General features: G+C 40.6%; 2 protein-coding genes across 3 annotated transcripts in view; both read left to right on the top strand.

Annotated features, from left to right (window-relative positions):
• Window positions 1–13559, top strand: part of sptbn4a (spectrin, beta, non-erythrocytic 4a) — a 32551-nt gene extending 18992 nt beyond the window's left edge. For both annotated transcript variants that reach the window (XM_022220757.2, XM_022220758.2), the window contains 11 exons: window positions 55–189; window positions 475–716; window positions 2321–2459; window positions 2600–2684; window positions 3036–3247; window positions 3602–5025; window positions 5192–5252; window positions 5346–5614; window positions 6846–7016; window positions 7205–7247; window positions 9432–13559. In XM_022220757.2, the coding sequence (XP_022076449.2) occupies window positions 55–189; window positions 475–716; window positions 2321–2459; window positions 2600–2684; window positions 3036–3247; window positions 3602–5025; window positions 5192–5252; window positions 5346–5614; window positions 6846–7016; window positions 7205–7247; window positions 9432–9731 (3081 nt within the window). In that variant the 3' untranslated portion in view covers window positions 9732–13559. The remainder of the gene's footprint in view (window positions 1–54; window positions 190–474; window positions 717–2320; window positions 2460–2599; window positions 2685–3035; window positions 3248–3601; window positions 5026–5191; window positions 5253–5345; window positions 5615–6845; window positions 7017–7204; window positions 7248–9431) is intronic.
• Window positions 13560–16087: 2528 nt separating this feature from the next.
• On the top strand, window positions 16088–26382 carry micu2 (mitochondrial calcium uptake 2). The gene is made up of 12 exons (XM_022222707.2): window positions 16088–16353; window positions 17307–17436; window positions 18961–18992; window positions 19086–19161; window positions 19266–19313; window positions 19529–19611; window positions 22206–22259; window positions 22387–22484; window positions 23754–23925; window positions 24009–24117; window positions 24211–24368; window positions 25762–26382. The coding sequence occupies exons 1-12, from the start codon at window positions 16156–16158 to the stop codon at window positions 25861–25863; spliced, it is 1260 nt and encodes a 419-aa protein (XP_022078399.1). The 5' UTR covers window positions 16088–16155; the 3' UTR covers window positions 25864–26382.
• The last annotated feature ends 266 nt before the right edge of the window (window positions 26383–26648 follow it).

A 26648-nucleotide genomic window follows, 5' to 3' on the forward strand; every position in this document is an offset into this window, starting at 1 on the left:
ATGCGGCTTCTATTTATAAAGCACTCGTGATGACAACGCTTTCCTGCGTTGTAGGTCTTGGCTCAGATCGCAGGGAAGATGAAGCAGCTGCCAGAGGTGAGGGCGTGCCAAGCCAACATCACCAATCCAGCCACCCTGCAGAGACTCATGCACTCCTTTGAGCATGCCCTTCAACTGCTAGTTGCACAGGCAAGTGATACAACTTCTGTCTGTGAATCAGTTACATGCTGTACTTGCTGTACTTCAGAAACAGGATGAGTGGAAATAGATTTAATGAAACCTATTTTAGACAATATGATGCATTAATGGCCCAATTCATAGACCTAAAGATGAATATTTAAATTTGGACTTGTTTGTTCGACCAACGGTCAGAATCCCAAAATAAATCGATTAAGTTCAGTCTTCTCACACAGTGATTATACTGATAGTCATATTGGTGTGTTGCAGCCACTAACCCTTTTTGTTTTGGTTTAGGTGAGGCAGCTACAAGAGAATGCTGCCCAGCTGAGGACCATCTATGCTGGCGAGAAGGCTGAGGCAATCATGGTCAAAGAACAGGAAGTGATGGAGGCTTGGAAGGAGCTGCTGAGCTCTTGTGAGGCCAGTCGCGTCCAAGTGACTTCAGTAACCGACAAAGTGCAGTTCTTCTCAGTGGTGCGTGAAAACCTTATGTGGATGGAAGGCATCATGGGCCAGATAAGATGGGATGAGCCAAGGTAAGACACTCTGTCCTTGTTAAGCTATGCACCTTCTTTATTCTTCTGTGTTGAGATACACAAAGACCTTATTGTGCTTAGTATGAGGCACAGCTTTCAAAAATGCATTTTGTGTGTCAGTGTTCAGTTAAACAGAAAATCTCTGTGGTCTTGAGTGGTCTCTGTAGACAGAATGTCATTACTGTGTTGTGTAGAATTAGGTTGCTGTGTCACCTTGACCTAATTTCATATGACATCTGTTATTCAATTTTTCATATGATGTAATAAAAAGGCTATAAATTTTCCACTCTAATAATAATAACTGTCATTTTTTGCCATATTTCTTTGTCAGCTCCACTGTTTAGCTTGCAGCTTGAAAAAATGCCGCATTTGGCTTGAAGTCTTTTAGCAGATGTCGTATAACGACATATGCATGTGTATAAAGCGCTATGTGACTGGTAAAGATGGCAAAACATATATACGCGTAGTTTATAGGGCTGCACATATTTCTTTTTCTTCTTCAAGTAGGGTTGCTTCATTGATTTATTAGCCAATGATCGGCTAATATATTGTTCACTTTCAGAACAACACTGATGTCTCGAAGAATAGAGAGTGTCATATGCTATTTAGGTCGTAAAACCCTTTCCAAATTTGTGATTTTGAGCTGTTGAAATAAAACTGTCTTGGCAAATGTTCACACACTTGAGGCTGTTTTACATTTTTACTTCATGAATTACTTGATTTCATGATTAAGTGTATATCAACTATTTTGTAAAAGTTGGAAATCATAGTCACCGAAGTCAGATCGCACTGAGTATAAGATGTAAAATGTGTGACCATAACAGCCCCGGTTCAAAGGCTGAATTGATTCTGGAGGTGTGGCTGGATAAACATCAAGGGGTCTAGCTATTAGCTATTAAAATCCATCCATCTCTCCATGATCCATACACCACTTAATCGTCATTAGGGTCGCAGGGAGGTTGGAGTCTATCACAGCTGACATAGGGCAAAGGCAGGGAACACCCTCTACAGGTCACCAGTCTGTCACAGGGCTACATACAGAGACAAACAATCACTCTCACATTCACACTATGGACAGTTTAGAATGACCAGTTAACCTTTGCATATTTTTGGACTGTGGGAGGAAGCTGGAGTTCCTGAAGAAAGCCCACACATGCACAGAGAGAACATGCAAACTCCATGCAGAAAGATCCCTGGAACCAAGGATCTTCTAGCTGCAAGGCGACAGTGCCAACCACTTTTCCACTGTGCAGCCTATTAAAATATTTCAGTCAAAACAACAACGTGAGCCAAAGCCAGAGGATTAATTTTTGCAGAATACAAAATACAATAATGCAAAATTTACAAACATATTTATTTTTGACCAGTTCGATAAACCAGACAAATAACTGACACCTGTAGAAGCACATCAGTAATTAGGCCAGACATTCCCGATTAGTCAAGTTCTTAACTTGACCAATTTTCTTAGATCTAGTGAATGCAGCATGTAAACTGGTAAACTTATGCAACATGCAGCCAATATTTTGCAATGTGCCGGTGTCTGTTTTTCTAATGGTATTTTACTGCTTAATCTAATCTGGAAAATCTGTTTTATTGCTCCTCAGGGATTTGACAGCTCTGGAGGTGATGATGAAACAACACCAGGAGCTGAAAGCTAAAATAGATGGCCGCAGCAAGACACTACAGCAGTGTGCAGATCTCGGCAAGATCCTGATAGCTGCGGGAAACCCTGCATCAGAGGAGGTCCAGCTGGCAAACTGCACACTATTACTACCACACCTGCTATGAGAGAATACATAAAACTTATACATTTACTTCATGAAAAGCAGTACGTTGTTGAGGTCATAACTGCAATCTGTCTGTCTCTGTATCTGTCACCACAGATAAAAGAGAAGCTGGACTGTCTTCTTACTAAACAGAAGGATCTGGTTGAAAAATGGGACAAACACCAGGAAAAGTTACAGCGCAGTGAGTGACTAGAGTTACTACATGCTAGATGACTCCAGAGCAGAAGCAGCTCTTAACACAACACTCTGTTAAATGTCAAGCTATGAATGCTTTCTCCACTTCATCCTGTTATGCGCAGTTAATGCATCATGAATCATGCATGAATCTTACTGTTCTGGTTCATACAGATGTTACACATTCACTGTGGACATGACTTAAACAGTAAGACTAACATCCAAGCTATGATCTAACAAATAAAACATCACACATAATGCACACACAGTTATGTCAATAACAGGCTTCTACTGGAGCATACATAAAGCATAAAATGTGGTGAGATGGTAATTGCTGTTGGTGTGCTGACATCTCCAGGGCAGGAAAATTTCCAGTTTGCCCAGGAGACAGTAAAGGCGGAAGCCTGGCTGAAGGCCAAGGAGCCACTGATCACCTCCAAGCAGCAAGAGGGAGGAGAGGCCCAAGCCCAAACCGACGAGGTTGAGCAGCTCATCCTTCGCCATGAGGCCTTCCGCAAGGCTGCTGTAACCTGGAAAGAACGGTTCAGCTCCCTCCGCCAGCTTTCCGCAGTAAGCTTGACTGTAGATAAATGTTTAATCAGTTTGGTGGAGTCACAATTTACTGCTGCTACAGGAAAAAAATGTGAGCTTTGGGTTGTGTGTTTGCTTAGAAGGCAATGGCACATGCCATGATTTCCCATCATTATGGGCTTACATATGTCTCATGACATTTACTGCATGTTGTTTACCCTCACTCACTGCACTTCATCTGCCTTCTACACTACATTGTATAAAGTAGTAGTAGTTAGTAAAGCATACAGTTCCACTGAACATTTCATTTGCATTGAACATTTAACTGGACTACTGTTTGATATCCAATTTTAATTGATGAGCAATTAGTTATTTAACTAACTCTCTCTACAGGCTGAGAAGAAAAAGGAAGAGGAGAAAAAGACAACTCCGCTCTCCAGTCGAAGGATGTTCCCATTATCTTGTCTGACTCCCAGTGTTCCCTCAACCAGTGCTACCTCTTCTTTCTTGAGGCAGACGGTACAGGCGCATATAGAACCTAAATCTTTACAGACCAGTTTGGATCTGGGTGCCACGCCTGCAGCCCAGAGATTGTCTTCAACGCTAGCCAGCTATAACCCAGTTCTAAATGGATCAGGCTACCACGGACTGGAACAGCAGTGCAGTGGGAAATTGGCTGGCACCTCATACCTTGGGATGAACCACCAGGCAGCTGGAGGTGGTAGTGACTCTGGTTTCTCAGCACTGACCTCCCAGAGTGGTGGAGCAGACACCTCTACTTACCTTGGGATAAACCATCAAACAGCTGGTAGCGCAGAGAGCTCTGGGTACTTTGGACTGACTTCTGGGTGTGTGGGTGGTATGCAAAACCATCTAGCCAGTGGCAGGTTAGGAAGTTCAGGTAACCTAGCTCAACAGCCAAGCAGTGGAGGTATAGGAAGCCCTGGCTTTCTCCCTCAACAGAATATGGGCAGTTCTGGATATTTGGCACAACCACAAAACCTGGGAAGTTCTGGATATTTGGGACAGCAGCCTAATTTAGGGAGTTCAGGATATTTGGCACAACCACCTAATATGGGGAGTTCTGGGTATTTGGCACAACAGCCCAATATGGGGAGTTCTGGATATTTGGCCCAACAGCCCAATATGGGGAGTTCTGGATATTTGGCCCAACAGCCCAATATGGGGAGTTCTGGATATTTGGCCCAACAGCCTAATATGGGGAGTTCTGGATACCTGGCGCAGAATTATCAGAGCCCCGGAGGAATGGGCAGCTCAGGCTACCTGGCACAAAATCATTACAGCAGTGGAAGTCTGGGCAGTTCTGGTTTCTTGGCTCAGAGTGGTGGCATCATGGACCCTAAAATGGCATATGCATGGCAACACCTGAAAGCTGACTTCATGCAGCCCAGGATCAACCACATTCACAAGGCTGTAAATCCTCTCCTTGAAGCCAGCAGAGTGCAGCGAGAACAGTTTGGGGACATCCCAATGGCAGACATGATGGGGCCTGAGTCAGGGCTGGAGCTCCTCCACGGTCGTCTCCAGAGGGATCCCCGCGGCAGCAGATCTGACCCTCAGATGGACCATCTGAGGCGAGAGAGGGAGTACAAGCTGGGTAGACAGACCTCCAGCGAACAGGAAATCCAGGCCAGACTGAACGAGCTGCCGTTAATTGTGCGGCAGGAACGCTACCGGAGGCGCCTGGAGAGGCAGTCATCTAGTGAACAGGAGGGGAGTGGAAAGCAGAGGCTGCAGAGACAGGACTCGAGTGACCTGGAGGGCTCCGTTAAGGAGGGCTCTGACAAACGCTCAGGGTATGTGAATGAGTGGGGTTCGTGACAGTGAAATCCAAATGATCTTTACAAAACTCTGCTTTACAGTTTGCCTAGTCAACAATGTCCAGCATGATCCTAATGACTTTTAAGGTTGCATAATGGATGTGTTTGCTGTTTGGGTGACTCATGTCTGTCATCCCTGCAGAGAGAAGAGATCTACCATGGCAGAGATTGTAGAACAGGTCCAGGAGAGAGAGGCAGCACATGTGAGTTAGCTTCCGTGCAGCATATGAGGGTGATGGTGTGTCATTTCATCTTTGATTATGTCTTAGTATATTCTCTCAACTGAATTTTTTCAGGCACGAGGAGAGCCCTATCGACCTCCTAGCAGCCTCTCAGCACCTGTGACACGTTTTGATGGACGTCCACGCGCCCGAGACCGGCCCAAACCGCGGAGGAGGCCCCGTCCAAAAGAGCCAGAGGAGACTAGACGTTCTCGCTCAGCCCCAGCTACTGGTGCCCCAACAACACCCCAGCCGCCTTCTCACACTGCCCAAAACGAAGGCTTCCTCTACCGCAAAAAGGCCACCAGCTCTGACCTTGAAGCTCAGCAGAGGAGCCCGAACAGGTACAGTCATCACTGACTAATCATTCAAAAGGCAGACCATTTGCTAAACCCCTCCGCAAAACAACAATTGTCCAGTCGTAGCTTAGCAACCATAAGTAGACACAGCAGGCCTGTGAAGCTTTGCATTTCTCCACGTTAAAGAGGGGTACATGGGCCTCTAACAACAGCTATATTTATCATTTAAGGAGTGAGAGCGTGGGGGTCTTGTTAAACCTTTATATACTCAAAAATAAAACAACAAGAATAAAGAAGATTTGTGTGCTCTAATGCAAGATGTAAATGTTAGTATATCTTGCTAACTAACTTACAGCCAAAGCCAAGGAGCATACTGGTGATTTTGGGGCTCACAATAAGTTACAAAATCAGCCACAGTCAGAATTAGCACATTCACAGCCTTCCCCAAGACGTCAATGTTCCTGCCACTTTTCAAACAACTTCTCTGGAATGGCTGAAGGTAAGCAACAAAGAGACAAAGGTGTTCCCCTGGCCTCCAAACTCCCCAGATCACAATTCGGTCCTACATCTACAGAATGCGCTGTAACTAGCCCAATCCACGGAGAACCCCTCACACTCCAACCACAGATCCAAACGATTCATTGCCAACATCTCGGTGCCAGACTCTACAGGACATCCACAGAGGTCCTGTGTCTATGCCCTAATGGGTCAGAGCTGTTTTGGCAGCACAAGGGAACCTAGGAATTATTAGACAGGGGGTTATATTGATGTGGCTGATTGTTTCATTTAACACATTTTCAGAAAGAATTATTGTTTTAAACAATACAGATGGAAATATAAAAAAATCAGACAGAGACCGCCAACTTATGAAACTACTGTTAGCCGATGCTTATCTGTCAGCCCCAGTCATCATTTCAGCCACCAAAATTGATAGTTCTCAACTGAGAAGCCTGATTTTGCCTACCTCTGTGTAAAAGGTCAGCGTCCCAGTTTCTAAAAAAAATCTACCGTTGTAAACTGGAAATGTGACATAAGCAAGGGGTCTGCGGGTTTGCAGCCAGTTTAGCCAAATTATATACATTTCTACAGCTTTGGTTTTTTTGTAGTGGCTTTATAATGATTGTGTCGTGTATTTGTGAGTTTTGTGTACGTATTGTTAGAAGCAAGGGAACTGAATTAAAGAAAAAGTCAAATGTGACTGGCCCAAGTTACCACCAGAAATGTTTTAAATATTTAGCAGTTAAAATTGATGAAATTTGTCCTTTTGACTTTACAGCAAGTCTTGGGTGAATGTATACTGCGTGCTGAAAGAGGGAACTCTGACCTTCTATAAGGATGGAAGGAACCACACCGCAACGTACAATGGAGAGCCTCCCGTTGACCTTAGTAACTGCTCATTTGATCCTTCAATGGGGTACAAGAAGAAGAAAAATGTCTTCATTCTTAAGTAAGCACTATTTCTTTATTGGAAAGTTTACTGAAAGTATTTTTTATTTTATTGAGCATGTGTCCTAGGAAGTTAACGCCTTTAGACAGCTTTGTTCTGAATTAAGAAAATTTGTGAAAAAAAATATTTTTAAGGTATTTTTACTTTAGCCAAAATAACCTAATCCCTGCTGATTTTCTCTGCAACAGAATAAACGATGGCAACAACTTTGTATTCCATGCAAAAGATGAGGTAAGTGCATTTAATGCATGTATGCTATGTACTTAAATCATGTTTAAGAGAAGCAGAAAGTGGGACATAATTACCTTTTCACATATTATAACATATATACTCCATATCAGAGATCCATGAGAGGACCAAAACTATCAATAAATGTTTTCTACTAACAACTGCTGATACATAATGTACCATGTGAGCTCAACTATGTTCAAAACTGCCACACTGTTGGACTGAGCAACATGTCCCCTCATTAGCCCCTCATTAGCTTGAACATAGCCACTGTAGTTTATTTTGACTCAATTCTGCATGTATCATTCTGTTAGCATAAATACTTACTAATTCAATGAATGCATGTTAATTGGTTGTCCCTAACAAATGTGAAAAGCTACAACGTCTGTCCCCTTTTAGGAAATTACTGAACCTATTTGTAGCAAATTAAATTATATATTTGTGAGATGTTTTAAAAGATTTTTGTCTTGAGTGGGCATGGTAGAGAAGTCAGAAAATAGTGACAAAAAAAACATTGCTGGTTTTGCTTTTAAAATGATTTGTGAACAAAACACTTAAAATATGTAAATCTTGAATACGAAGCATGTCGGTTTCATCAGCAGTTCTTTATCTTGCATCTAATACAAAAATGAAAACATTTAGATTATATTCTAATGCAAATAAATGCCTCTTTGTCTATTTTTAATTTCTCTTATGTCTATACTTCCCAATTAGGTTATTAGAATATTGTATGTTCAGATATCAGGATACCTGCAGAAGGAAAATTTATTTCAACCTTCAGGGACATTTGTCAGTTCAGCCAGTACATGGGTGGACTGTGTTAGGTGTTGAAGAGACTGTCCCAAGTTTGTTTTTTTTTTAAAAACTGCATCAAGCTCTTCACATATTGGTGGCCCCATGTGGCAGTGGAAGATACACTAACTCATAGGGTTTTAAAATGTTACAAACATTTGACCAAACTGGCAAGTGGTGTAACCTGCTGGAAGGTAAAAACAAAGCAGTTGTACTAAAGAACTATACTTAAGTGAGGTAACTGTACTTTATTTAGCCCTCACGTTGTCCTCATTTACGGGCACTAAAAAATATTGTTCCTTGTTTGACAAAAATCCAAAAATTCTGCAAAAAACCACCAATTTTCTGAAAATTTGCAAAACTTTTAGGAAGAAAATTCCAATAATTCCTTAAAAGTTTCCCCTTAAAGTTTATTTTTTAAAAATCCGGCAGATTTGGCAAGAAAATTCTTGTTAATATTTTTTTAAATTAGTAAAAATTATCCAAAAAAATCCTAAAAATATCTAATGAGATTACATTATGTATCAGTAAAACTTCTAATATTTTCTTTAAGAACATTCACAAAAAATCAACCAAAATCCAATGAAATCTGCTGGATTTTAGTTGATTTTTTTTGTGAATATTCTTAAGAAACATTTCTTTTTTCCCACCAAAAAATGTTCAAAAATTCCCCAAAAATGTTGGAAATGTGGACATCAGACGTTTCACTGTGAAAATCTTTTCTTTCCTCCACATTTTCAAACTTTAAAACAATTTTGACCCGCAGGACGACACGAGGGTTAAGATTGTCCATTATATGCGTCTCTAAGGGAAAGATATATTTAATCCCAACCCCTACATACATATACAATCAATAATAACAATTGAACAATTGAATTTGCTATATAATAATCAATCAGTGATAGGCGTCATTGATACTTAGGTATTTTGTGTGGGTAAGATGGAAATGGAGTAAAAAGAATCTATTTACTTGTCATGAATACTTCTTTCAATACTGGTGAGGTCAGTAAAGTTTGAAATACCCAAACTTAGTAGCTGATTGGTTTGTTTGACAAGGACGAGGAGGAGAGGTGCAGCCATCTACCACAAATGGTTGATATTATAAATTAGAGGTACAGCATCCTGTCAGGTGCAAATTCAGTGAAACTCAAACATTTCCCACCATCATCCACCTACCACTTTACACCGACACCTGAAATCAGTTTGTCCAAATGAGAAACATTTGTCCAGATTTAGCCAGATACGCTGCCTATGTGTTGCAGGCTCAGTATTTGATCTGCAGCGATGAGATGTTTAAATCCCAAATCACAATACGAAAGACATGCAAAAGAGAAGAATATTACATGATAAGCACACTCCTTATATAAGCTGTCTGTATCATGCTGGTCTCTACAGGAGGACCTGAAGGCTTGGACTTCAAATATCACCACTTGTATATCTGAACATGAGGCCATGGCCACGTGGGACAAGCCAGGCACCTCCTCCATGGACCCCGACCGTTCAGAGAGGAAGGAGAAGTCGGAGGGGGACGCAGATGCCAGGTCAGAGAGGTCCGAGCTCGCAGAGGGAGAGGAGAGGTCTGAGAAGGAGCGGTCAGAGAAAGGCGACGGCTCTGAGAAGTTAGACACATCTGAAATTGCTGACAAGCTGGAGGGTGGGGCGGGGGGCTCCAGCACGTCTGGAAAGAGCAAATGAGGAGCCCCCTTTATGTTTTAAGTTACTCACTGACAAAAGGCATTAGAGGCAGTGGGTGGGAGGGATGGATGGAGAGCATGTGCAGTTAGGTTTGCAGATCCTCAGTCACAGAGCTGGAACAAACTGAGGCCGCGGTCCTTGGACTGACTATTGTAACTGTGACAGACTAATCTCTCAGCCCCTCCCCTTCACCCAGGCAATACATCAGTGCTTGCATTGTGCCACCTGCTGGTAGGAGGTTGGCCCAGACAGACAGACCGACAGACTGACAGACAGACAGACAGACAGACGGACAGACAGACTCCAACTAATGGTCCCAGGAAAAAGTCACTGTCACGTCCCATCGTTGATCGTTTAATCTCTTGGATTCACAGCATCTTTCTGTATGTATCTTTGACTGATCATGTAATGCTCTGTCTACCTAGACAAACCTGAGAAGTGGTGAATGAAATGTTTCACAATATTAAAAAAAAAAGAAAAAAGTTTTTTGAAGCAATATACTTTTTTATTTTTTCTGTTTGTTAGCGACAGAAAGGGGGGGAAAGGAAACAAGAAGTACTATAAGAAGCAAATGTAAACTCTATGATTTGTCACATCCGTGTAAGCTTACTCCAGGCAGTCGTGCACCTTAGACACTTGACACATCTGTATACTAATCATAATGGCATTTAATCCCATCACGTGGCAAGCTTTCAATCATGTTAATATAATGGAATGCTGGTGTTACCACCTGACTTCATTGGTGTCGACGAATACACATTGCTACAGTTTCATTTCGGTTGTTATTATTCTGAATATTATTACTATGATTTGTCCACAATGATCCATCTCAAAAAAGAGCTTTCCATCAAATTCTAATCCATCAATCCAAGGTGTGTTCAAAGTGGCAATGCGCAAAGTAACACTAAGCCTATGTGACACAGCGCCTTTGTATACATGGCAAAAATCAGAACATTGCATGAAATAGTCTATTAGTGCACCTGTTAAACTTGCCTTTATTTTTATGTTCTCGACATACGTTGGGCAGTATTGGAAATGCAATAATTTAATGTGAGTGGGGGGGGGAAAGTGTATTTTGCTATCATGGTCCAGGTTCTGAAAATCCAGAGGCAAGTTTGACAGTGCAGGATTGTCTTCTGTCCACAGTCAGCATGAGAAGAAGGGGACGTTTATATCAGAGAAATGACTACTCCTTCATCTGTAACATGAATTAAGAAGAAGTCAAATGGCCCCTCTGCTGTTTGTACTGTATTACTGCATTTTATTTTTCACCGAATGTGCGGATTTTGGCTGTGAAATGTTCAATCACCACCAGGTTTGTGGTGCCCTAAATTGTAAGACCCTGAAGCAGTTCTCTGAGAGCTAAACCTCTCTGTACCCTTTGTCTTTTTATTTGAAGTTCAAACCGATTGGAATCTCTCCATCAAAGGCAAGTCAAATGTAAAACTGTCATGATTCGAGTCATGAATTGTATATACCTATCTTTGTATGTATACCAATAAATCCTGTGCTCTAATAAAACAATACTCTGAACTAAAATGGGTAAAAACAAAACATTTGTATTAATCCACCAATAAAAACAGTCATCACGCAGATATATTAATGTTTATTACATTTAAATGAAAAATATGCAAATTAGGAGTCACGATCAATTATCATAGTGTATATATAAGTACACCAGTATCATAGTTGTATTAAACACCTTTTACCAGGGAAGAGCAGCAGGACATACTGTAGGTATGCTTGTTGTATTTTTATATGCCTATATTTATTCATATCTAATTCAGGAGTTGTCCCGCGGCCCAAATAACAACCTGTAACGATAGCTGATTGAGTAGTCCGTGTGTCTGTGAGAGGTGTGCTAAATTTATGTATTACAGACATGACTAAATCTACCAGCTTGGGCAGTTCAGTACATGCTGCTCTGGATAATCAAATTATTGGTGACTAAACTGAAGTACAATGTGTGTGATCACAGAGTTGAACAGACATTGGTTAACCTATTGTTTATCATGTACGTCTATCCTTTTTTTTTTTTACATGTGTAAGTACAAAAAAACTTTCCATAACGTCAATAAAATGTGGCCATTTTGACAATATAAATAACAAAAAAGGAGGAAATACACATCCAGTGTGCAGTGAGTCACAGGCAGCAACCAAGACTTTCTTCAAATTTGGCTGTTAGAGTGGATTTTATTTGTTCGTTTTCCATCCAGTCAAACTGCACCTGATATGTATAAAAATGACTTCTTAACAGTCTTCCTTTCTAAAAACACCAAAAGTATATCTCAGATTCAGCACTATTGAAATCCACTGACTTGGGGATTGTAGTGACAGTGTGCTGGGTCTGTGTGCGCTGCTGCAGCCTTCAGACTGGTTGAATGAGAGCAGATGAGCTGTGTTACAATGTGAATGTTCTTTTTATGTTCACTCACTGTTTGTTTTTACATAAGTGCCATGTCATGCAAGTTTGCTGGAACAGCGGTTGAGAAGAGAAAACAATGAGTTGTTTAAACACGAATGACGTTTCATTTGACTTGACACTAGTCTGACAGTGAGCCTGTCATTGCAATACATATTTTTATCATTGAAATAGGAGCTATAGTATTTTCATGTGGCTGTAATTGTTCTGATTCATGGCAGATATTTAGCCCGCATCACCATGTGCATTTTAAGTGTTTGCTTCCCATCACTTTTATGAAACACACAGGGGATATTTTCCACTATGTTATAGCAGTCGAAATTAAATAGGCAGCATAAACCGTGACTGAAGACAAAAATATTGTGCAAACTTTGTTTCCTTCATTGATGGTCTTACAAGTGTGTATGTCTTTGTTACTTTACATTACAACTTGCTGCTATGACATTAAATAAACCTCCAAACTTGCTGACGCAAACCTGACGTGGAATTGATGTGGACGCACATGCTGGTCACACACAGACACACACCTAATGGGAACTGTTTCTAACGTGAATTCCAACGACACAATAAGCGCTTCTCTTCACAGCCTTGAAACTAGCAGTCAGACTTCACCGTAAAGGATACAACACTGTCATCACGACGAAGCAGCTGCACTGATAAACACCTCCGGTTCACGATGAACCTCATGGAACAAATTTTGGGGATTGTACATTAGATTCAAGGGTAACAAACAGTGTAGTAAGTAGGTATGGCATCGCTATGTTAACACACTCAGCTGAAACACTAATTAAAATGCTGAAAACATCTTTTTTTTAGACCCATCACAGTCTGTGTGCGTATTGAATGCCCCCTGGAGAAAGAGCTGAAGTAGCCTTCATACTGATACCTTGCTGCAGGACTGAATCATTGCTGGAACTCAACCGAAGGGCTGGTATCCTCCAAACTGTGTCCACGTCAAGGGTTTATCCAAATGCTTCAGATCTGTCCGGTGTCCTTCTGTACATACAGTAACCAGTGTGACACACATTTTTATGCTGTATATATGGCTTTTCTTATAGCAACCAATGAAAACCCTCTCATCCAGGCTACGTATGGTGCAGTTTTAAATAAAATGTGAATGGACATGTGAATAATTTATGTGAGTAAAAATAAAAGCTGATGCGACTTTTGTTCTGCACTGAAGTACAGCCCCACGCACAGTGTGAAACGGTGGTGATGCAGGGTCTGTTCTATTCAACAAAAACATACATGTAAACAGTATTGCACAAATTCCGCACAACTTGATGTATGTTTTCAGAATGTACATTTGAATTATGATTTGTTTTTGAATTGAATAACATCTGCCAATATCTGTCTGTGGAAATATGAAATATGGTATTGTCTCATAAAATCAGTTCAGCCCTTAATTTTGCCATTGTCTTTTTTCCCTTCTGTAGGTTTGTAACCGGTGACAGACACTTAATAATGTTACTTATTCTGAGTAAAGTATCTTGAGAGGAGGTTCAAGATGCTTTGGATGGAGTGATCACCACTAGTATTGTAGAGTATGACTTTTGACTAGTTAATGATCTACACTAACGTTCATAAGTTTGGGGTTTTCCATGAAAACTCACACTTTTATTCATGTTCTAACATAATTGCACAAGAGTTTTCTAAATATCAATCCGCCTTTCAACACCATTAGCTAACACAATGTAGCATTAGAACACAGGAGTGATGGTTGCTGGAAATGTTCCTCTGTACCCCTATGGAGATATTCCATTAAAAATCATCTGTTTCCAGCTACAATAGTCATTTATCACATTAACAATGTCTAGACTGTACTTCTGATTGATGTCATCTTCATTGAAAAAAAAAGCTTTTCTTTCAAAAATAAGGACATTTCTAAGTGACCCCAAACTCTTGAACTGTAGTGTATCATCACTGCATTTTGCTATTTTCAGTTATGCTCTACTAACTCTTTTCAACTTTAGGAGAGTACAAATTAAGAGCAACACGTTTTAAGGGTTCGATTGTTCTAAGACAGACCAGGCAAAACACACTGAAACACTGTATTCTGTAAATGGAATAAAGTCTTTTCACTTTCCCGTCCACCAGATACGGCAAAAGCATACGAGGTCAGAACAAAACCACACTCAGAGTTTAACCCGTGGTATGAAAAAAAGTCACCCAATGTTAGTGTAGCTGTAGCTACTTTGAATGGAGAACATCCCCTCTGCTCTGGTCTTAAGTGTAAATGACATTCTTGCTGAGAATGACTGACTGAATGAATGTGGATCTTGACCTTTGCTGCTCTCCTCCCGTCCCTTTACAGCCGGACTGCAGCTGAGCCTGCAGGTCCTGGATGACATTCGGTCTGTTGCAGGAGGAGCCGAGTTCACAGAGATCAGCCTGCAACTGGCAGCCCTCAGTCCTTGGACACTGTGTACTGAAGGAGAAGTTGCTGTGATATATGAGACAGTGGGATGACACAGAAAAAATATTATGGTGGATGCTGCCCGAGGAATAACAGTTAGCTTGATGTGTGTTGTAATTTTGAGGAGCTGCCTGCCTGAGCTTTTTCATTTTACCTCTTAATGTCTGTATTTGTGAACAAACTCAGAACAGTACAAGTGATGATTCATTTCTCTGCACTGAACATCTTCCCTCCTGTTTTCTATATGCTGCTGCTCACCTCGGAAAGATGGTTGTTGCACTGTTCCAGTGTGCTATGGCTTCACGAGACCCTTTGTTTGTGGCACTAATTGCACTGAGAGGATGAAACTGTCAAAAATGTGTTTTACTAATTCCCTTTCTCTGTGCAAAATGATGTGTGTTGGGTCTGTTTTAACATTCATCTGTTGAAAGAGGAACATTTCCCTTAACTCTCACTGTAACTCACAGACATACCAGTGGAATTTATCCATCACCATCATTCTGAAGGACAGTCTTGGTCCATTATGAGCTAACGCGTATGAAATGTGGAAACCTGAAACCTCTAGTCCACAGTCACTGAAAGTGCACTTTTCAGTGAAGTTGGCGGCATCTTGTGTCCAGAGGATAAAGTTTTGAAAAGAAATAATTTGGAATTTACATCACGTAAAAAAAAATTTAAAGCATGTTTTTGTGTCCAAAAACACGTCTGTCAGGAATATTGAATTCTACATCACCAGTGGCATACAGAGGACTGAGTGTGTGAGGCTGCAGCCCTGAACATTGTTATAAGCAGCCCAAATGTAGTTTTTAAAAAAAAATCTGAATAGCATAATCTTAAAAAAAAATAGTTCTGAATCCATTTGTGTCATTCCAACCATGGGTTAAAGTTGATCAAAAATGTTGTGATACTGTTTTATTTACTGAAGTCAAAATATTAAATCTGCAGCAGTTGCACTGACTGTGTATGGATGGTTCCCCAGTAACGATACTGTGACGTCTCTTACGATTAACATATAGCTAAAGCAAGCCATGTTACAACAAATGTAGGCTGCTATATTTAGATAAGCTATCTTTTGGCTGTGGAGAGAAATTTCTGTGTTTTTGTTGTTGTTTTTTTGCCAGAAACTGGCAGCAGATTTGCTCTGATTATTGTTAATTCCTTGTTGTTGTTTCATTGTATCCATTATTTTGTATTTTTTTAGTACAAGTATCTTGCACTTCGCTTTTTTTTGTCTTTTTCTGCTGATTCAGTCCAGCAGCTTTATTTAGTCTATAAATTTATTAATTTGATAATAAATTTTACTCTGCTGTATTTAGTATTTTCATTTAGAAATTTTATTTACTGAGGGTCTGTTTGAACAACTTTCCCACTCGGTATTCATTCTCGTATATTTTTCGATATTTCTGTATCTTTGAGGCTCATTTTCCAAACCTGACCTCAGTCCTTCATCTGATGTTTATATGTGCTGTCTGTGGAGCTGGTGTGGTCACGTGATCTACATTCTAGCTGCTTCCTGGAGGCGTGGCTCTGCTGCGCAGCTACGGAAGCTGCAGAGCGTACACAGCTAACGAGCTAGCTCCCTGAAAATGGCTGGTTGGGGAAGATTCGCCGCCGTCCTGAGGAACGTTTTAAAGAGCCCTCGGTCTCTGAAAAGTTTAGCACTGCGCCGTGCTGTCGGTCCTGGTGTCCTGGGCTCTGTTATCGGCACTGGTTTGATCTGTTATTACCAGTATCATGCAAACAGCAGGACTCTGCCCTTCGCCGTTCACGCTGCGGAACAAAAAGTAAGTACAGAAAGTTTATGTCGTAGAAATTCACCGAACACGGACGTGACCACTGTGCCTCTCGTGACTTTTTCATTATCACATTTAATATCATGTTTCTCTCAATCGTAGTAACAGTAGTTAATAATTCCAAAAAGGGCGTACATGCAAAGTAGTATTGTGTTTGTGTCAAGTAACGCCCTCTAGCGGTCACTGACTGCCTCAACAAACAGCTGTCCAGCTCTTTATATACAAATGTAGACAGACTGTATATAGAGGAGCTGAATAATGGACTAGAGGTGACTATGATTCAGAAAGACAGACTACGGTCAGCCTGCTTTCTCAGTGAAAACAGTGGAGAAGTAGAGTGGCCTAAGACAGGACAAAAAGTCAGCACCAATGAATACTTTGTATTTATTGCGTTTACGGATTCTGTTCATGTCAGACTGATTGACTATCTATCTATCTATCTATCTATCTATGTCACTTAGAAATGTCCTTATTTTTGAAAGAAAAGCATAAAAGTCTAGATATTGTTAATGTGGTAAATGACTATTCTAGCTGGAAACGGCTGATTTTTAATGGAATATCTACATAGGGGTACAGAGGAACATTTCCAGCAACCATCACTCCTGTGTTCTAACGCTACATTGTGTTAGCTAATTGTGTTAGCTAATTGTGTTGAAAGGCTAATTGATGATTAGAAAACTCTTGTGCAATTCTGTTAGCACATGAATATAGTGCTGAGTTTTTATGGAAAAGATGAAATTGTCTCGTTGACCCCAAACTTTTCAATGATTATCTATTTATCTATTGAACAGAACATACCGTAGTCTAAAAGTTATCCAGAAATCACCTAATCCTGCAACACAGCGTAGGGATGGAAATACAGTCTGTTTTCTCTCAGGCCAGCAGTGACAGCTCACATGGTTCTGTAGTTTAGAGTGGTGTTGATGTCTCTTGTGCTGTTACAGGAAGCTCCAGCTCCCCAGCTGTCTGCCAGAAAGATCCGTTTCATCCAGTTCGCCTCCGTGGTCTATGAACAAGAGCCCTACATGACCCCGAGAGACTTTCTGTTCTCTGTGATGCTGGAGAACGTTGACCGTAAGCCACTCAAACATACTGTACACTGAGAGCTTATAGTCTCCATGTGATCACTGTGTACAAGCTAAATGGAGCTTCCCAAGTGGTTCTGCAGATGCCTTCAAACAGATCATCGAAGCTTTACTTGGTTCTTTGGTGAAAATGATGTTAATCCTACATTTTAGCTGTCTCAATAGCCAAAACCTGAAATAGTCAGCAGAAGTCAGCCAAACTAAATATCTCATGGAGATTTAGATTTTTTGATGAACTCTGTTTTTTTTATATCTCCTGCATATTTCCAAACACTTTTACCATCCATGTCTAACAATCCTTTTTTTAGAGGCTTGTAGTCCATTTTTTAATGGAAATTCTTTTGATTCTTTGTCTAAATTGTGCCATAAATTCACCTCTTTCATAGAAATGTAACGTTCCATTAATTTAGTCATAAATCTTGGTTTTATGAAGATCGCTGTTCCTTTAAAGTTCTGCTTACTTTCTCTTTTTACAAATCTGTTCTAGACTTTACAAGCTACCCAGCAGTATATGAAGTACGGTCAGTAAATAGAACCCAGTAATATAGTGTCATTCATTCTGAATTGGACCATTTTCCATGTTGAATAGTTTTACATTTCAATACTTTAGTACATAAAGCAGCAAATACTGCAGCTCTTTATTAAAATATGACTTTCTGTGTAGGACATTTAAGTGAGTATTTCTAAAACCCTGCAAACATTCAGATGTAGTTACCTCACATGCACTGCTGGTCTTGTGTTTTTACTTCCATCCATTCATCATCTATACGTCGCTTAATCCTCATTTAGCATCACAGGGGGCTCAATTGACTCGGGACAGGTCACCAGTCTATCACATTGTTACATTTAAAGACAAACAATCACACTCGCATTCACACCTACGGACAGTTTAGAGTTACCTAAACACCTCGGCATGTTTTTGGACTGTGGAGCCAGATTACCTGGAGAAAACCCACGCATGCACAGCGAGAACACGCAAACTCCATGCAGAAAGATTCCGGGAAAGATGGGACGCAAACAGGGGATCTTCTGGCTGTACAGCCTATTAAAACATTTCAATCAAAACAACAATGTGAACCAAAGTCAGAGGATTAATTTCTGCAGAATACAAAATACAATAATGCAAAATTTGCAAACATATTTATTTTCGACCAGTTCGATAAACCAGACAAATAACTGACACCTATAGAGGCACATCTGTAATTAGGCCAGTCATTCCCGACAATTAGTCAAGTTCATAAGTTGACCAATTTTCTTCGTACTAGTGAATGCAACATTTAGACTGGTAAACTTATGCAACATGCAGCCAATATTTTTGCAATGTGCAGGTGTCTATTTTTCTAATGGTATTTATTGCTTAATCTAATGATGAACTGGGAATCTTTTAGCTGCAAGGTGAAAGTAATAACCATCAAGCCACTGTGCAGCACATGTTTTCACTTATTTTATTTTTTGATGTTGCTGCATTTTTATTGTTGCTATTCACATGCCCTCTCTGTTTCCTCTTATGTAGGTAAACTGCAGAAGAGAGTCTTAACAACTGAGGTATGGTTCACAGACTGTAGCAGCACTTATCCTGTAGAGTCAACAGTTTAGGCTAATAGAGCTGCTACCTGTTTAATGATGGTGTGTTTGCAGGAAGTGAACAACATGCTGACGGCTGCCTCCAAAGCTCGTGCTGGTAATGATCTGTTCAGGACCTTAGGAGACAATGGTAAGTGCTTCATCTGCCAGCAGGTTGTTTCATTGTCAGTCAGTGTATTTGTTGGATATTTTATTTCTAAAATCAAAGTCAGTGTATTTGTTTGTGTTCTCCAGGTTTGCTGTCATACACAGAGTATCTGTTCCTGCTGACCATCATGACCAGTAAGTTGCTCCAAGTTTACAGACACTCGCATGAGCTTCCTGTCAGTCTTCTCCTTCTTAGTGATGTCGTGCTGAGGCTGATTCGCCTGTGATCTTGTGACTTTTACTGGAGCTAGACGTTTCATCAAGACGTGATTTGTTTGATTTGTTTTCTAAGCACTAACCCGGTTTGTTGACTCTGAGTCCACATAACTGACAATGCATTGCTGTTGCAGAGCCACGCACAGGATTTCATATAGCTTTCAAAATGCTTGATGTTGATGGGAATGAGCATGTCGACAAAAAGGAGTTTCTCAAGGTAAGACCTGAGATCTATCAAGATTAACAGAAACAATAGAAGATCCATTACGCAAAATGTTTGATATGTGAGCACTAAAACTGTGGTAGAAAAAATTCTGTGTGAACTCAAATGTCAAAATGTTACCACCTTTAATGCTGCCTCGCGCACTGACGCCACAGCTGTAAGTATGAACCAAGGCACCATGTGGAGGTGAGGGAGAGCTGCACAGTAGCTGCCCGAGTCTGTTTTTCATCTGTTATGCGTTTGCCTGAGTCACCCCTCAGTTTAGACGGTTTGTTTAAAGTCGCGTGACATTTTTGTGTCCGTTCCAACCAGACTTGTCCTCTGCGATGACAAGAGAAGACTTCTGTGTGCTCAGTCAAGCTCAGACCTAGACTAGTGTTCTTTCCAGTAGACTGCATGTTGGCCGTTCTGATCCTTGTGTCATATTTTCATGTTGTGACTGCGTGCACAAGCCTAAAGCCTTCAGTGGAAAGCGGAAGTGCATGGATTCTGTTGTGTGAATATTAGATGAAAGACACATCATTTGTTTGAACTGGTTAAACTTTATCTTTCTTTTTGCTTTGACTTTTCTTGTTAGTTCAGAGAAGAGGGAGACAGTTGTATGCAATTATACAACAAAGTATACCACAGAAGTGAGTACAGCCCTGTACAACTTAAAGGTCAAATGTTTCAAAATTGTGTCACCTCTCAATAAATGCATTATTGTTTAATTCAGAGGTGTCCAACTCATTTTAGTTCAGGGGCCCCTTACAGCGCAATTTGATCTCAAGTGGGCCAGACCTGTAGCCTAGCCGCGCTAGACCCATGTTCTGAAGGCACAAGGGTCTAGGGCCGCTCGACAGGGAGGGAGGCGGGCTAAAAGGTTGTCTATCAAATCACTCTGCAGCAGTTGGGTAGGTATACAACCAATCAGCGCAACAAATAGGCTGGCAGAGTTCCTAGAGCACCGGCGGATTGTGGCTAAGTCCCGTTAGCTTCCCAACCAGCGGAACCAACTGGTGTATTAAGGATTTGCCATATCCCGTCGGCATAAGTCCAAATACGTCTTTCTTCTCAATGAAACACTTCAGTGCCGTCCTTTGTTTATCTTTCAAGTTGAATTTTAGCTTCAAATCTTTAAGGGCTGTGGCCAAAGCCGAGTCGAAAGATAACTGTTTATTGTGCGCCGGTTGTTTCTGTCATATTCGTCGTGCCTCTGTCATCACTTAGTTACGCCCGCCTTCTGACTCTACACTTCATGGTGATTGGTCCGGCCAGTTTTAGGAGAATCCAGCCTCGAGCCTTATGGAGGGTAACTAGACCAACCCTGGCAGAGAATTAAATTCGTTGCCGTGGGTTGTCTAGCGCGGCTAGGCTACCAGACCAGTAAAATCAGAGCATAATAACTGATACATAACCACGACTCCAGATGTTCCCCTTTGTTTTAGTGCCAAAAAAGTATGTTCTGAAAATGTTCACACTTAATGAACTGTCTTTTTGCAAAACATTATGAACAACTTGAAGTTTCTTAAGAAAAATATGTGCGGTTTCAACAATATTGTGCCACAGTTTATCATTTAGACCTTAAAAATTACAGATCACAGTTTATCTACAAAAGGTACAAAACATTCGGTCACAGGTATCTGAAGCTGAATAATCGAATATTTTTACTTTATGATCAAAACAACTTGTGAATATCTAGAATTATTTAAAATTGACATTCATTTACACATCTGTGTAGTAATCCTTCCACCACATCAAACAGACTAAAATGGAAACTATAAAGAAAGAAGATTAAGCTATGCCCCTGCCTTGTAAATGTACTAAGTTTAGACATAACAAGAAAAGCACTAAGAGAGCACAGTACTCCGCCACGGCTGCTCAGTTGTATCATTTCCGACCGATGAAATCTTGAAAAAAATTCGTGGCCGAAATCGCAACACTATAGAATGTGGCCATTTAATATCGATGTACCCGCAAACAAAATGTCCTTGTGCTGAGCACAGGTGTGTGTTATGCATGCTTACAGAGTTTGTGCGGATACAGAATCACATGACCTAAATATGTAGAAATTGGTGGGACTCAGAAACACCCCCACAATTGAATGAATTGATGGATAAGTCCGATAAGTCCACAGTAGCCTGACTTGAATCCAATTAAACATCGTGCTATTTTAAAGAGAAAGGTAGCGCAACACAAGCACTCCAGCAAAGACCAACTGAAAACAATAGTCTGTAAAGAATAGCAGAACATCTCCACAAATTTGGCATCCACCATGTTAAGGAGAAACTGTTAGTTTTTAATTTTCCTAAAAGAAAATACTCTACTGTTCAACTTAGAAGTACTGCATTCATTGAGAATACAAATTTCAGATCATTTGATAGTTAAGGGATATTGCACAGATCTGTACTCACATCTATACAGTGTTGATCTTTTGTTGATTTTTCAAGTAAAGGAAACTACCTTTCTTTGCTTTTTTTAAGTTCATAAACAGTGCAGTAGCATTATAAAATTGCAGCATGGGTTGTTTAACGAATTCAACAAAAACAGATGTTCAGCTCTACTGCTAAAATGCTAATAATGTGATATTTTCTTTGTCGCTGATGAAGCTCAAGAAAATCATTGGGAAAAGTAAAATGAGATTACCAAAGGACAGTGCAGAGGTGAGCCTTCACATTCTCTTCAAAGGATTAGCGTTGTTTTGTCACTTTTATTACATGTAGCGTCTGCCCTTCAGTTTGAATGTTAGCAGTACGTTATGTTCTTTTACGTTCCCTGGATGTTATACAGAAACCAGCAGAGGACGGGGAAGCCGCCAACACCACGCTGCAGGCCTACTTTTTTGGGAAGAAAGGAGAAAAGAAGTTGCAGTATCAGGAATTCCGCAGGTGAGGAAATGTCTTTGTGCTGCTGCTATTACATTACAGTGATCACATGGGATCAGTGTCCGTCTACATTGTGACCATTCAGTTAGCTGCACACTGAAAGAACAGTATCTGGAACCACATAGTGAGGCAAACATTCAAAATCTCGTGGGCAAACCTCTATTACAAATAAACGTCCATTGTCTGCTTTTTTTTAAACAAAATAAACAGACATGTCGGATGTTGTTCTGTAATTAAATACCCTTCACCAAAAGGTAAATTCTTACCTTGCAACATGCAGTTACACTACTGTTCCAAAGTTTCAATCACATGCTCATAACTATACAGACACATCCTATCAGTTTGCTGTGACAATACTGTACAGTCACTGGACCACTGCATGTATTTCTTCTTGTGTTACCCCAGTGGTTAAATTTTGCAGCGTAATGAGAGTCTGATGGTTCAGTGATATTCACTAAGCATCAAATAGCACTCCATCTACTTTACTGTAGATCCATCCCTCCTTTATTTATGCAATGCTTAATCCTTATTAGGATTGCAGGGGAATGGAGTCCATCCCAGGTGACTTAGGGTGAAGGCAGAGCAGACTGGACAGGTCACCAGTCTATCACAGGGCTACACTGAGAGACAAACAGTCACACTCACATTCACACCTTACCAATTAAGCTCAGCATGTTTTTGGACTGTGGGAGGAAGCCGGAGAACCTGGAGAAAAGCCCACGCAAGAAGAACATGCAAACTTCTTTTGTCCATAGATGAAGTGGATAAAAAATCTAGGATTTGATGCTCAATTTCCTGTAGTGTGAAATCAGACAAGAACAGAAATTGTGGCAAAGAGGTGTAGACCTGTGCATGTGAACTTGTCATGTTGTGGAAATCTTTCCATACAGTCGCATCACACGGACTTGTCTCCGTTTGGGGGACATCAATTTTTGCTGATTAAATATTTACTGAAGCATAATAGACATTTTAGCTCGTGTTATGGTCAGAAATAATAAAATGCATTGATGTCTGTCAAGTAAGGTTTTCACCACTTTTACTGTACATTGACCCATCATCCCTACTCAGGGTGAAGACGCCACATCTTTACCGTGTGGAATACATATGATTTTTTTTCTCCACTGCTAAGTTATTTCATATTTGTTACTTTGACTTGAGTTTATCTCAGAGACTTTGTTTTCATTGTTTGGACTTCATCATCGGGTTTCTCACAAACCTCAGTAGAACTTTTGGGTCTCAAAGCATCAGTTATATGAGCAGTCTGTTGTTCAGGTTCATGGAGGACCTGCAGGCTGAAGTGCAGGAGATGGAGTTCCTGCAGTTCTCCAGAGGTATGGACACCATGCGAAGAGAAGACTTTGCCGAGTGGCTGCTTCACTACACCAACGAAGAAGACAATGAAATCTACTGGGAGAACATGAGGAGGAAGATCCCTGCTGGCCAGGTACACAGACTGTCCTTCCCCTCTGCTGGGGTTGGAATTAGACTTCATTTGCCTGTGAGTGAACTGACTTGTTTTCTTTATAGAGCATCACATTTGATGAGTTCAAAGCCTTCTGCCTCTTCACCAACAACCTGGAGGATTTTGCCTTTTCAATGAAAATGGTCACTGAAGCCAACCGTCCTGTGGGAATGGGTATAACTTCTCAGTTTCTTAAAGCCCAATAGTTTTCTTATAACTCTGTATACAGACTGTAGATGACTCTGTTTTTCCTTCTTCTAATTTCAGCCCAGTTCAAGCGAGCAGTGAGGATCGCTACAGGCCACGATCTGTCTGAGAATGTGTTGGACACAGTATTTAAACTGTTCGATATGGATGGAGACAACTGCCTGAGCCATAAGGAATTCATCGGCGTGATGAAAGACCGAGTCCTGCGGGGTCTGAAGGTGAGCTCATTCACCTTCACCTTATATGTAGAGATTGATTAACTGCAAATACGTATGCAAAAAAAGGAACAGTTTGACATCTGACCATCTACAGATCGAGTGCTGCGGACTTATCGGGACTTATCCGTCAGAAATGATACAAGGAACAGTTGATTAAATTGTGGGGGTGTTTCTGAGTCCCATCAATTCCCGCTGCCCGCTACATATTTAGGTTACGTGATCCAGTATCCATTCAGAATGTTTCAAGATTTCATCCGTCTGAAATGATACGACCGCGCAACCTTCTGCCTCTACTGCTTTTCTTGTTTCACACTGTCTTCTCATAGGCTGGTGTGCAGATGTTAGACATGGGAGTGTCACACTCTGAGAGTCTAGTCTGAAGGATTTTGCAGCCGGTTTTTCCTTGGTCATGAAATGGCTACTACATTTTACTTGCCATTGTCGACTTTTGTCTACTTTTTTGTTGTATTCAGGGCCTTTAGAGCTGAGCAACATGGTAGCTCTCCAGAAATGAAGTCCCCCATCATCACAATATTGTAGCTTTAGTGTTGTAGAATCTGTGGGAGTGGTGACTGCTGCGTTCATTTTCATATTCAGTCTACAGTTTACACCAAGACCGGATTCAATCAAGACAGTTTTCTACGGACAGATCATCGCGCACGTGAAAAGAAAAGCAGTCGTGCAGAACTCTGCTAAGGCTGCTCAGTCGTCGTTTCATTTCCGAAGGATGAAATCTTTAATAAAGAATTACTTTGTGCTGAGCACAGGCATGTGTGCGTGGTTGTCATAGTTACAGTGATGCCGTGCCACTATCTTGTAATACAGAAATCTTGAACAAATCACATTCCTTGAATGGCGCCTTCATTTAACATAAAGTGTGGAAAACAAGCACAGATGGAAGCGACGGGAAGACGATCAAGTCATTTTTCTAAGCACTCTGCAGACTCCGCCAGAAATAAAATATGACATGAACCATTTTTATTCTCTGTGTGGTCTGGTACCAGTGGTTGTTTTAACCTATAGACAGGCAAAATTAATTTACACTGACATCAAACTATTTCTTTAACAGCGCTTTTGAATCAATAAACTTACCAGATCAGTGGAATATTGTTGACAAACTGTGAGAACACTGCTTAGACAGACTCTGTGTGGTGTTTGTACCTATTTATTGTTAGTCTATTATTGTTAGGTCTTCGTTAGTATTGCTGTGCTTACACAATCCGTCTTTAACCCCCACCAAACCAGTGGTCAACATTCATGTGGCTGATTCATCATGACAAATAAAAATCCTGGTGCTTCTTAAAGCATTAGATCTTTTTGCTCTCAGATTGCATTTTGAATTTCACCTTTACTTCCTGTCCTGCTGACGTGATGACCTCTCTCCTGTCCTCAGGTGCAGCATCAGAACGGCATCTCAGGCTACTGGAAGTGTGTGAAGCGAGAGACCCTGAAGGGAGCTCAGGAGGCCCTGGGAGACACCGGGTGCCCCATCTGAACCACCGAGAACCACTACACGACTGATCACTCATACCACTGCTCATTTTGGGATCTTAGAATCAAATTAGTGGTGAGAGTGAGATTATACAAGTAACCACATGTAAAATAAATATAGGATTTATACCACTGTCTTGTGTACACGTTTACAGATTAATATATCTGTTGTTTGATATTAGCTATAGATCTGTGGGTGTGGTTGAGGTGTTTACAGTTACTTTTGTATTGTGTGGGTAAGCATTTTATATACACGATGGGAGACTAATGAATTTTTCACTCTACAAATGACATGCACTTCAGGAACCAGATTATAGTTGGCTCGTTTCCTCATAATTTCAAAATGAGAAACCTGGAGATAGTATCAGAGGAAGGAATATGCAGTTGTGATTTCTCTGACCATTGTTTCAATTTGACTTGTGGTCCTTTTTTTAAGTCAACATTTACTGTGCAATAGATGTATAATGTGATGGAGTGTACAAAGTGCAAATAAAAAAAGATGGAATAAATTCCTAAGACATCAGCATCTGCCTGTTATGTAAAACTGGTAAGATCAACGACAGAATCCTGAGGGCAATTAAGTGACAAATATTGTGCAAGAACAACACTATATACAATTTCCACTTCTTAGAATGTTTACTGACAACTATCAGACCTAAAATAAATAATATTCTGTACTTTTAGCAACTAGTTTTCAGCTGTATACCAGAAACATCATAGGGTTTTGTATACTAATCAGTCAAAATCAAAATGAGCACTACCCAATACACAGTGAACAACAACAATCTG

This window comes from Acanthochromis polyacanthus, chromosome 17 (assembly GCF_021347895.1).
Source record: "Acanthochromis polyacanthus isolate Apoly-LR-REF ecotype Palm Island chromosome 17, KAUST_Apoly_ChrSc, whole genome shotgun sequence".
Classification (NCBI taxonomy): Eukaryota; Metazoa; Chordata; class Actinopteri; family Pomacentridae; genus Acanthochromis; species Acanthochromis polyacanthus.

Bases quoted from the DNA above. Each gene is read 5' to 3' on its own strand.
- micu2 (XM_022222707.2), top strand. From the start codon at position 16,156: ATGGCTGGTTGGGGAAGATTCGCCGCCGTCCTGAGGAACGTTTTAAAG. The intron at 16,354-17,306 runs GTAAGTACAGAA...GTGCTGTTACAG, and splicing joins TTCACGCTGCGGAACAAAAA to GAAGCTCCAGCTCCCCAGCT. The intron at 19,162-19,265 runs GTAAGTGCTTCA...TGTGTTCTCCAG, and splicing joins CAGGACCTTAGGAGACAATG to GTTTGCTGTCATACACAGAG.